The sequence below is a fragment of the Notamacropus eugenii genome, chromosome 6 (genome assembly GCF_028372415.1).
Source record: "Notamacropus eugenii isolate mMacEug1 chromosome 6, mMacEug1.pri_v2, whole genome shotgun sequence".
Classification (NCBI taxonomy): domain Eukaryota; kingdom Metazoa; phylum Chordata; class Mammalia; order Diprotodontia; family Macropodidae; genus Notamacropus; species Notamacropus eugenii.
Genome location: NC_092877.1, coordinates 305,039,726 through 305,052,003, shown reverse-complemented (window position 1 = coordinate 305,052,003; position 12,278 = coordinate 305,039,726). Strand labels below are relative to the sequence as shown.

Sequence of the window (12,278 nt, the reverse complement as noted above, 5' to 3'; positions counted from 1 at the left end):
GGATGGAAAGAATGCAAGAGCTATTCATCTCTTGTTTTGTTTCTGTTTTGTCTGATAAGGAGAATTTTCATTGAACAGAATGAAAGGACAGAACAAAAATAGATAATAGGAAATTGGTACACAGGATAATTGGGGAAATGGGAGAGTACCTAGCAACCCTTGATGATTTCAGGCCCACCAGCCAACCAAACTGGATCCTACAGTATGGAAAAATTGAAAAATGTGACATCTTGGGCGCTCTCTGTGATTTTTGAAAGATCGTGAAGAACAAGAAAAGTAATATAAAATTAGAGAATAGCAAATGTTCTCCCAATTCTCAATAAAAGGAAGAGATGAAGTGTGCAGATTATAAGTCAGCCAGTTTTACTTTAATTCCTAGAAAAATTCTAGAGCATAATATCAAAGGGATAATAGTGAATATCTGGAAAAGGAAATAGTGATTACAAAAAGCCAATATGGCTTTATAAAAGACACTTCATACTAGCCCAACTTTATTACCCTTTTTTGACAAAATTTCTTGATTGGTAGATAGGAAGAATATTGTAAGTGTAGTTTACCTACATTTTAATAAGTATTTAATAAGGCTTCTCATGCTGTTTTCATTTTTTTAATGGGGAAATGTGGGCTATCCAACAGTATACTTACGTGGATTTCAGAATCAATTGAATGGCAGAACCCAAAGGGTAGATATTAATGGTTTCATGCCATCTTGGAATGAGGTTTCCATTGGAATGCTCCAGGAATCAGGGCTTTCTTCCTTGTGTTGCTTAACATTTTTATTAATGATGTAAATTACAGCATGGATGGCATGTTTATCAAATTTACAGATGACAGAAAACTGGAGTGTTTAGCACACTAGATGACAGAGTGGAGACTCAGATCTTGACAGGCTAGAACATTGAGCCAAATCTAATAAGATAAAATTGAATAGAAATAAATGTAAAGTCTTACACTTTGGTTCAAAAAATGAACTTCTCCATTACTGGACGGGGAGAGGAGAAGTATGGCCAGATGGCAGTTAACTTGAAAAAGCCCTGGAATTTAAATTGTGCTGCAAGCTAAATGTGAGTTAGCAGTATGACGGAGCAGCCAATAAAACATATAATTTAAGCCTGCATTGAGAGGCAGAGCGTATAGAGAGAAGGAAATGATAACCCTACTGTATCCTGCCCTGGTCAGAACACATCTGGAATATTGTGTTCATTTCTAGAAAGTGCATCTTAGGATAGACACTGATAAATTGGAAAGTGTCCAGCGTAGAGTAACCAGGATGGTGAGGGGCGTCATCTAGGGATCTACTGGAAGAACGGGAGATAACCTGGAGAAAAGAAGACTTAGAATGGGCATGATCTGTCTTCAAATATTTAAAAGACCATCACCTGAAAGAAAGTTAGACTTACCCTGCTTGCTGCCAGAGACTGAAACTGGGAACAGTAGCTAGAAGTTATAAAGAGATAATCTGAGTCTATATTTAAAGAAAAAATAGAACAGTATCCCAAAGTGAAATGTGCTTTCTTGGAGTGGTGAGCTCTCTCTTACACAAGTGCTATAAGCAGAGGCTTGATGACCAGTTGTCAAGTTTGCTGTAAACAGATCCCTTTTCAAATGAGTGTTGAATTAGAGAGGGCCATGGAGTCCTTTCTGACCGAAAATTCTGTTATCCCTCCTTGCTCGGTAACGTGAAGGTCTGTTCTTTACTCTTCTACATAGGAAAAGGTTCTCAGAACTTATCTCAGTCTCCCTTTCCTCTGCAGGCCCTCTTCTCTGCCCTGTCTCTGAAGCTTGGTAGTACTGAGTTAGATCCTAATCGTTCCCTTTCTCTGCCTTTATCAGACTCAGACTATTAGAGGTGGGTCATAGGACCTTAGATATCATCTAACTCTTTTTTAAAAGTAAGAGAACTAAGAAGTTAAATTACTTGTTCACAACTACACAATAAGTGGCACAACCAGCCCTCTGACTCCAAGTCTATTGCCCTTTCTGTCTTCATGCTATCTTTTTTGCAAGGACCAATCCAGTTGGGCAGGAGTTCAGAATTTTGAGGTCTTATCCACCAATAAAACAGAGATCTGGATGGACCCAATACAGATAAACTCTGGGGAGTTGAGGTCTCTGGCTGACCTCTAGTGGCTGATTCCCTGGCCTTTCCTAACTAATAGATCTTCCTTTCCCTTCCTCTCAGCTCAGGACCACTAACCTTGGTGGACCATATGACCCAAGGCACTACACTGAAAGCCTAGGCTATGGCATACCCTATATTGATAACCTTTTGGAAATCTGTCGTTACCAGTTAGCCCACAGCTGCATAGTCTTAGGACTCTTTTGCCTATTTAATCTCATTTTTCTCCCCCACTTAAGTCCTTTAGGTCTCATGCTCACCCTCTCCTCTGGTGTTCTGATATTTTAAAATGTTTGTTGAAAGACTGATTCTGTTGCTATTCAAGCACCTTCATCAGATCTACCTGGCTATTTGAAGCAGGGTAGCCTCCCAAGTAGTGTTATAGCTAGATCTTTACTCAAGGCCTTCTTAAAGGCCTCCACCAAAAGCTTCCTCCCTGACCCCACACTCAAAATGATTCTCACCTGACAGAACTTATTTATGTCAAAATAGGAAAATGGCAAATATTAGAGAAGAGGTGGGAAAATTGGAACACTAATGCATTGTTGGTAGAGTTGTGAATTGATCCTATCATTCTAGAGAGGAATTTGGAGCTACACCCAAAGGGCTATAAAACCCTTTGACCCAGCAATACCACTTCTAGGTCTGTATCCCAAAGAGATCATAAAAATGGGAAAAGGACCCATATGTACAAAAATATTTATAGCAGCTCTTTCTGTAGTGGCAAAGAGTTGGAGTTTGAGTTGATAACCATCAACTGGGGAATGGCTGAACAAGTTGTGGCATATGAATGTAATGGAATACTATTGTGCTATAAGAAATGAAGAGCAGGTGGACCTCAGAAAAACCTGGAGAGACTTAGATGAACTGATGCAGAATGAAGTGAGCAGAACCAGAACACTGTACACAGTAACAGCCACGCGCTGCAGTGACTGACCTTGACAGACTTAACCCTTTGATGCACTGCACTAATCTAAGGCAGCTCCAAAGACTAACAATGGAAAATGCTATCCACATCCAGAGAAAAAACTTTGGAGTCAGAATGCAGATTGAAACATACTGTTTGCTCTCCTTTTCTTTTGTTACTTTGTTTTCTTTCTTTCTCATGGCTCCTCCCATTAGTTCTAACTCCTTACATTATGACTAGTGTGAAAAAATGTTTAATATGAACATAAAAAAAATTATTCATCTCATCAAGTAAGAGGCTCACACGCTCACTAATACTTGTTATTGGAGCTGTCTTATTCTGGATCCTGGATGATAACTAAGCACCAGACAGAGCTCCTTCTTAAACCTCTTCCATCAAAGGCTTTGCCTGGTCAAGTGCAACCACTCTCCGCTGCCCAAATCACAAAGGCTGCCAGCACATGAGCTAATAAAAATGTGCAGAGCTGTGTCCTAAAGACAAGTGGGCCCTGTCCCAAAAGGGCTACGATCTCCTTCCACTTTATCTGAGAAAAAAAAAAAACAACCAGAAGGTGTTTTAATCACTGAATCCTACAGATAAACTGGTGAAAGGAACATGGTGAGCATCCCATTCACTGGGCTCTTACTGAGCCATTCACTGGAGAAGAAAGTAAGGCTGATGACCTTGCACAGCCCTCCTTCATTCAAATCAAAGTCAGTTGCAAGTTATGTCATCATTTTGATGTTGTGGTCTTCTTCAAGAACAAAGGACAAACACAACAACTGAGTCATAAGTGTAGCTGTGAATGCCTTTGCCTGTTACATTGCCCAGTCCTCTGACCTTCCCTCCTAGCATTCTGGGGACCAGAAACCAAGGACTAAGTTCAGATAAACTGTACTAGACAGTACCTGATATTATGACTCTCATTCTTGTTTGCCTTATATGAGTATGATCTCTATAGAGGGGGTCCAGCTCTGTAGAGGGGTTTGTAGCAGCCAGGCTATAAACTCCTAGACCTGTAGACAGACCCATATACATCCTGGGATTTGTTCAGGGAAAGGAGAGACAAGGCACATATCATGGCATCATGAGTCTACACCCTTTCCAGTCTTCCATCTGCAGTCCACTCTCTACCCTCACTATAGCCACTATCTCCTCTGCTTCACTGTAGCATTCAGGGTCCTTAGACCAGCTTTCAACCACTCTTTACCACATATGAAAGCATTCTGTCTCCTCCCTCGTGCCCCTAATTCCAGCCCCCAAAAGAACTGCATTGAGTTGTTCCCTTTTCCAGACACCCTTCATAAATGAGGAATGAGGAGTGAATCATTCTTTGTAGGTGGGCAACACCTGCCCTTAGCATCCTGGTCTCCTGATTCCTTACTAAATAACCTATTAACCTGTGAGAAACAGGCAGAAAAGAATCCTGCACAGATATAAGTCACCATCTCCATGTCCCTCATTCTCACTCCTGCTCACAGCCCTTGCTCTAGGTCGGTGCTGTGCACAAGAAGCTGGGGCTCCCACAAACACTGGTGAGTGTAGGCCTCCCTCTCAGCTTTCCCAGGAGACAAGAAGTACTGCTTGGGACTTGGGAGGAAAAAGATGAGAACTTAATTTAAGTATTCAGGCTCTCCATTCCAACCTCTTTAGTTATGCTTGTCAATTATATATTATTAAAGTTTTCAGTAGAAACATCCCATTCAGAAACCCATGAACAGGCTTTCACTTAGCTGAACAACAAACCAGTCATTCTTGCGGAATGTCTCATTTCTCTAAATTATAATATCTGTTTTTTTTTAAACCTGTTATTCCTCTGCCTTAATACTTCTCTTTGTTTTGTAAAGATGGACTTTTAAGTTTACTCTTTATTTCTATGAATTGCAGGGATGCAATTCAGAAATTAGAAGACTGTATTATGTCAGAGTTTCAGGGTCTCAGCTAAGGATTTCAAGTTAAGGGGAAACCGTTTAACTTCTGTTACCTGGAGCAGAAATAGGTATTTTTCACAGAAGTAAATTGCAACTCTTAAAACTATTTCATAGAAATAGTTGGTTTTCTATTGGCAGTCTGGTTCACAGTCATTCTTTAGCTACCTCCGCCTGCTCTCTTTTACTGTGGCTAACAATGTTCCATTTCATAGGTGGGAGAACCAAAGGATGCAGTGATTTAGACATTATTACCTATAACTTGAGAAATGCTGGTTGATTTTTGAGGGCTTCCCTCCCCAACCCCAGCCATATGCTTGGGAAGCACTAACTCTATGAAAGGGAAAGAAATTTGTTTCCCCAGTGAAATAGACCATCACACTTAAGAAGGGAAAAACAGACTCTGTTAGCTCTTCACAGGTAGGTACTATGTAAAATACTGCATTCTGCCCTGATTAGACTGAAAACATCTATCTGGTAGGGGAGGGACTCTGGGCACCAGATGATTATGTTTACCTCATTTGTGTCACTGCTTGGATTTTGCAGGTGTGAGAGCTGTGGAGCAGTTTTCCACTCAGAGTGCAAAGTGAAGTCAGTCCCCTGCCCTAGATGTGTCCGTCGAGAGCTGCAAAAGAAGCAGAAATCCTTCTGGAGGAGGCTAAACATGGATGAGAGCTTAGAAGAGGCATGCAGCATGTTTGAGCTGTCTTACCAGAACACATGACTGCCGGCCACAGGCCCTGCGGGACAACAATCTGCTGGTTCGCTTAACAGGTGGTACAACAGCTTCAGAATGAGCCAGATACATACTGTGGGAGGGAGAGGTGTCTGTCTTTTAGCTAGAGACACAGACACATATATGTATATGTTTTCATATGTCAGTAGGTACTGTCCAAAGGACCTCAAAGCCTTCATGGCTTGAAAATTAACCATAACTGATTACTTTTTATCCAAATTTTCAGTTGCTTCATCTCAAGCGAGATGCAATGTGCACATGATGCTTTAGTGGTCACAGACTTTTCTTTTTGGCCCTCAGGAGCCATTTTATTCTATAGGCAGAAACATTTTCTGCCTTGCTTATTATTTCATTCCCGGGATTGTCATTTAGTAAGCAACAGCAGTGCTTCAGGTGATTTTTGTATTATTTACTTTTAGTCTTCACAGAAGCTGAAGCAACTGCAGCCAGTTAACCCACCCCCTGTTTCATGGGAAAGTTTTCAGAACACAGTGACTCCTCTTGGCTCCATCCAGGCCCTTCTATCACTGGCTCTGTCCCCTCATCTCGGTCTCTGCCATACTGTTATTTCACCTAAATAAAGTGAAATATCTTGGAAGCCGTGCATGAGTGCATCTTCTTACAGCACTCATCCCACTTTCACCCATGGAGCTAGTTCTGATTTTAAAGTTACACTTATAAATTTTGCTTCCTGAGAAAAGACAAGATTTCTATGAGACACTGTAATCAGATTGTTTGTTGATACACATCCCAGGATACACATTCTCTTCATGGGGTGGCCACAGGCCATAAGCCAGTTTATATTCACAGCTATTTGAAATCAGAAATGCTATAGGAAAGCCCAGTGTCCTATCAACAGGGTTGATATTTATGGTTTTTAATGGGACTGGGCTCAAAAGAAATTCTATAATTTCACCCAATGCTGCAATTAATAGACTGGCAAATATAGTCTATAATGATCCCACTCCAGGAGAAGATGCCTTCACTATCTTTAAAGGAAAATCACCGTAACACCTGCAAATTCTTCCCACCCACCTTCTGTCTTGGTTCCCATCACAGCTCTTTTGGGTGTGTAACTTACCACTTCATATTAACTCCACTTTCATGTGTTGTCATTTTTTAAAAGTGTCTCAATCCATTTTATTTATACTGTTTTGAGTACTAAGAATATAAGAATAAGTAATGACATAACTATACTACTTTAAAAGGGGAAAAAAAACTAGAAAACATATCCACTTTAATAAAATCACGAGTGCTAGAATAAATAGGAAGAGTACTTAGTTGCTTTGCTGCTAGGCAGGGTCACAGTGTTCCCAGAGCACAGGTACTATTGTCACTGGGACAGAAATGGCATGGCAGGTGGGGCAACCCTGGAAACGATTTCCTACTGTTCCCTTCCATTAAAACAACTCTGACAACAATACTAAAATGTGTTGAAATCAAAGGTGAATTCCTAATCAACTTGGGAGGTCCATTTCATTTCACTGTGGATCCAAAGTCTTTGACTTCTTTGTGATTTGATTGTTGCTCAGTTTTAAAAACTTCACCCCACTGTATTTCACCAAGAACCCTCCATGACTGTGTTCATCCTCTAGTCCTCCCTTTCTCCCAAACTCAGCACATGAATTTTTATGTCACTCTCACACAAAGGAGTAACGGAGCTGACTCTGGTGCCTGCAGGCAGTTAAATGTGAACATTTCACCTCTTAACTTACACCAGTCCCTCATACTACAGACCACACATTTAAACTTAATAGCTAACCACCAAGCGTTTCATTTCTGAATTATACAGTAGCTGGAGTGCTGTAGCTGAGGCATGAAAACTTGTTAAAAGGCCAGGCCTATTCATAAGAAGCTTTATGATGCCTTTTCCTCTTGGAAAAACAAGTTATCTTCACCACCACCACTCTACCCTCCCTTCCTTCTCCCCCTCTTCCCCAACATGGATTACATACAAAAGAAAAGGGGTGGAAATTTAAAAATAAACACTTGGCAGACAAGCAAACAATCTGATCTCCCCTCACCCCCCAAGTTCCTGAAATACAGTATTTATATTTTCCAGCCTCAGAGAAGATAGCAGAACATGATCTTTCACAAGAGAATTATAGACCTGCTTATTATAAAACAGATGTGCTCCAATGGCAAAGTGCCTTCCTCCCTCCACCCCCAGTTTCTTGTCACTGTAGCTTATTTTTTGCCTTTGTTATAATTAATGTATCTGTGATCCTGGCTATGAGTAAGCTTAGCCATAGTGAGCTGCATTTGGAGACCTGAGGAGTAGGATTGCTCTTCTTTTCTAACATACTCAATCTCTGTACAGTATTACCCAATCTCAGATCTTCCCAGGAGTAAAGACCCAGAGTTTGGTCTCATGGGCCCTGTGGCTTTGTATCATGAGGTGCCCATGAAGGTGGCCTTGATAAACAAGAATCCAAATGAAACCCATGAGAAAACTGTTCACGTCCATCATTTTATGCATGTTCCCACAGGAAGATATAAAAGTGAAATTGCAATCATCCTCCCAGATCTCCAACAGTGGCCTTGTCGATTCGATCCTTTTCCCTCATTGTGAAGTGTCACCAAAGGTCAGCTTCCACAGCCCTGGCTGACAGGCTCAACTTAACTTCTCTGCTCCCATCTCAACATCTGCTAGTGATAAGGATCAGAGACATTTGAATTTCCATATGCAGTGAAAATGCACAGTTGCCATTTATACCCCAGAATGCCTTAGAAGAGTACATGGTACATTTTTTTTAATTGCTTTCAAGTCTAATAAATGGCTTTGTGTGGTGCATTCAGCATTTGCCCCTCCTGTTAGAAAACAGCCAAACTGGATGCAAAGCTCATGGATCACGGCCTTCTTAAGGCCAAGTGAATATCCTGCTTTCCTGTGTGTTCTGTTTCTCATCCTGAGTTGAACGTCTTGCACATGAGGCGTATAACAAAATGGCCAATTAATCTCTTAGAGCTGGCAGCAGGTTAGAGGAACCTTCCTTCACTGAAAGGGCCAACCAATTCCCTGGTGCATCCCCTGAGGAAATCACTTCTGCTAGTGCCAGAAACATCGTAGGGTGTGATATTGTCCAATCTTGATGAAATATTGGCAAGTCAAACCGTGCAGCAAAGAAACCAGTTCCTTAAATAGACCTCAATTTGCACCACTGCAGGAAGGCCAAACTGAAAGGGAAGAAGTTTTCTTTTTGGGTCCAGTTTTCCCCCAAGGTTAAAAACATTTCTACAGGACAAACCAAGCAAACTTCTGCTTCTCTGTCTCTTAGCAGGGCAATGATATAGTTATTTTCGCATGCCCAAATCTGGACAGCAGTCTTCCTTTGGAACATTTAATTAGCTAAAGGATAGCAACCTACTAAAAAGCAAACATTACTTCACTTCAGAAATATAAATTGCTGTGATTTCTAGGAGATCCATCTTCCCAACTCTTCTTAGCTTTCATTTCTCCTCAGCTTCTGTAAGTAGCAGAAGCATTCACAAAAATACAGGACTGACCCTTCTTCTAACCAAGCCACCTGCCCCAAGCCAGCTAAAGTTCATAATGGATAGATGGCAAGCCCTCTTTGTGTATACATACCCATTGGTGAATGCCAGGACAGCATTGTTTCTTCTCTTTGCCCCCACCAACCCACTCAGAGATTTGATCCATGTACATTGTCTGTAGTCATACAATAGCAGAAACATTTATAAAATAATTTGATGTGACTTAGCTGCAAAACAGAAACATTCTCTGTGGAAGCTGGGCTCTGTTCTCCTCCTTCTCTAGAATACAGCCAAAAACATTATGGATATATATGCTTGTACAGAACAATTGACTATTAACTGTAGTTCTCTGAAAACTTTGCTGAAATAACTAAACTGTACTCATAACATTGAACTTGCTTATCCTACTTCAATCTAGGGTCTATAAATAACCTAGAGGTTATCTTTTTAAGCTAACCCAGTGAAAGGAGACATAGGTAATTCTCCTTCTTTTATCACTCTCTGGTTTTGTCTCTTGTTTCACCTTTTCCTAAAATTTAATTTAAAAGTAGAGAATGTTGTGAACCACTGTAGGAAAAAGCTTTGGAATATTTGACTCAGAATGAAATACCCAAATTGGATTGTAATTGAAGTTATATTTTGAAAATACTGGTATCTGTTAGTAACTTTGTTCTTGGGATCTTAATATTTATCCCTACTTGTCACTGTTGTCATGAAGGAAAAAACAGGTTATTCTTTTAAGTCAGAATTTTATGTTCTTGGGAGAGAGTATCTGCCTGTTAACAGGTTGAATCTAATTACAGATGCATGAACCTGTCTTGGTGATCATTTGGATAAGCATGTTGGTTCTTCCCAAGTGGTACTTGGTTTTGACTTAGGTCCCAGCACCTAGTCCTGTTCACTGCTAATAAGTGTTTTTGGTCTTATTGGGTTCACAAATCTTTGATATGAGGTTTTAATTTGAAGTTGATTTGTGTTCATTTGGGTGAAGGTGTTGTTTTGATGCATACTAAGAGTAGTCTGTGAGACTCTTAAGTTTAGTAAAAGGTGATTTTAGACAGCCCATCAGTAATGAATGCTTAAAGGAATGAAGAAGCAATAGCTTATCAGGTGGTGGGTTTTGATTTGTTTTTCACTTTTATTATTCTAAATCATTGTTTATCACATGGTATGTCATAAAGTGACCCCCAACATGATGGAAAGTATTTTTATTAAGACACAGTTTGGAGTTTTGGTTTGGCCTTTCTTCATGGGACTAGAAGCCACTGAGGACCTCTCTTTGTAGAAAGGTCTGGACTAAAGTTGAACGTTGCCCAACTGGGGCACTTGAGGCACCTATGGAAGGGAATGTAGAAACTCTTAGTGGTGTAGAGATGATCTCTCATGTTCTACTGGCCTGCTGCAAACTAGTCTCTTTCCCTTTGTCTTCCTCACCCATGGTCCTGGGTTCTAGCTCTGATTCAGGCTTTTCCACTAGTACGCTAGCTAGTAAACAAGTGGGCTCTTGTGGCTCCTACCTTCTATCTGCCTTCTGATTTTTCTTTCCCCATAGGAGTGCCTTACAGTACTGTTTTAAGCGTCTTTATTCTTGCTTCCAAACCCCTCATTAAATGGTTTGTCTAATCCACTTGAAACTCCATGATGAGTCTGTTGAGCCTTCAGGATCCTTAGCCTAAAATATGAATCATTTTGCTTGTCCCCTCCTGGCGTGATGCATGCATTCTGCGTATGAGATGTATACAGGGCCAGCATATTTCAAGATGCATGTCAAACCTTTCATCTTAGTTTAACTTGGTGCCTTAATTTCTAAGAACAAAGAGAATCCTGTCAGAAATGCTTTGCCAAGTTTGAACAGTTCCAATTCTAGCTTATGAGGATTATTGGCTATTTTACCAGGAAATACAAGGGACCCAATAATTTAAACTCGAAACTTTTCAATCACTTACTTTTCCCCCCTTTTATTAACTAGATTCAGGGGAATTCAATGATGGCATGAAGGTTTTGAACTAATGGGGATGAATAACTATTTAAATGTGAGCCTGTAAACTAGTGAGATTTGTAGCAGTGACAGGTTTGGGGGATTAATTTGGGCACAGGAATCATTTTCCTTTGTTGCCCAGGAATTTTCTTTTGCATATGCCACCCTATCCAAATAGAAAACCAGAATCCTCTTGGGTGAATATCATTCTTGCCATGGAACACTGTGCTTTGGGTGGTAAATCACCAGAAGTAGCTCCCTGGTTTTCAACACTGTAGACCTAAAGCCAAATTTTGGCTTTGACCACAGGCAAAAGTTATAGTTCAAACAGTTGATCACCCACAGCAAAAGGTCATCAGTCTGTCCTTACAAGAAATAGGTGAGAGGAAGGAAGGACTGCTAAGATCATAGAGGTGTCCTGGGTCAAAGACTAAAGAGTAAAGAGGAATTCTATCAGATGCAATTCATTCTTATCCTCCTGGTTCAGGGCGATGTAATTGTTCTCTTATTTCTGTGAGTGCTAGATTTGCTTGTTCAATTCAGAATAAAGAATTTTTATTTTCATATCATTGTTGCATATATGGCAAGAAACTTATTCAGTGTGCTAATTTATATTTAGATTTTTCTGTCGTTTAAGTTTTTTATATTGTTTTGTTTTTATTTATCTTTTCACTACTGGGTTTACATTTTATTTTTTTTAAACTGAATGTAATAATGTCTGAGTGAAATTGAAGTTGTATTGTTGACAAGCACCTGGTTTTTATGGTCATTTGTAATGTAATTTAAGTGCACCAGTCTCTAACATGTAAAGGTATCTCCTAATTAATAAACAATACAAAAAAATAATTTCCACTCTTGTATTTCCTTCATTAAAATAGTAATGTTCCAGACATGGTGAGAGACTGAATTGAGTACTGGATGCTATTCAAGTATGTTCAAGACTACTGTTATTTAAAAAATGGCATATACCAAAGAGTCAAGTACTTTCATTCTTAGTCTTGAAGGTGTGGTTTTTTTAAAAATCTGTCAATCTGAAATAGTGAGGGGATGGCCCCTTTAATGAGGCAAAGAAAAATAACTAAATCAGGCTGGAAGGGAAATAGCAATAGTTACTA

At 40.0% G+C, this 12,278-nt stretch overlaps 1 protein-coding gene across 4 annotated transcripts in view; it reads left to right on the top strand.

The window, feature by feature from the left end:
* PLEKHM3 (pleckstrin homology domain containing M3) overlaps positions 1-12,009 on the top strand; it is a 209,441-nt gene extending 197,432 nt beyond the window's left edge. For 3 of the 4 annotated variants that reach the window (XM_072617409.1, XM_072617410.1, XM_072617408.1), the window contains one exon: positions 5,501-12,009. In XM_072617409.1, the coding sequence (XP_072473510.1) occupies positions 5,501-5,678 (178 nt within the window). In that variant the 3' untranslated portion in view covers positions 5,679-12,009. The remainder of the gene's footprint in view (positions 1-5,500) is intronic. The other variant, XR_011968868.1, reaches the window with a different exon arrangement.
* The last annotated feature ends 269 nt before the right edge of the window (positions 12,010-12,278 follow it).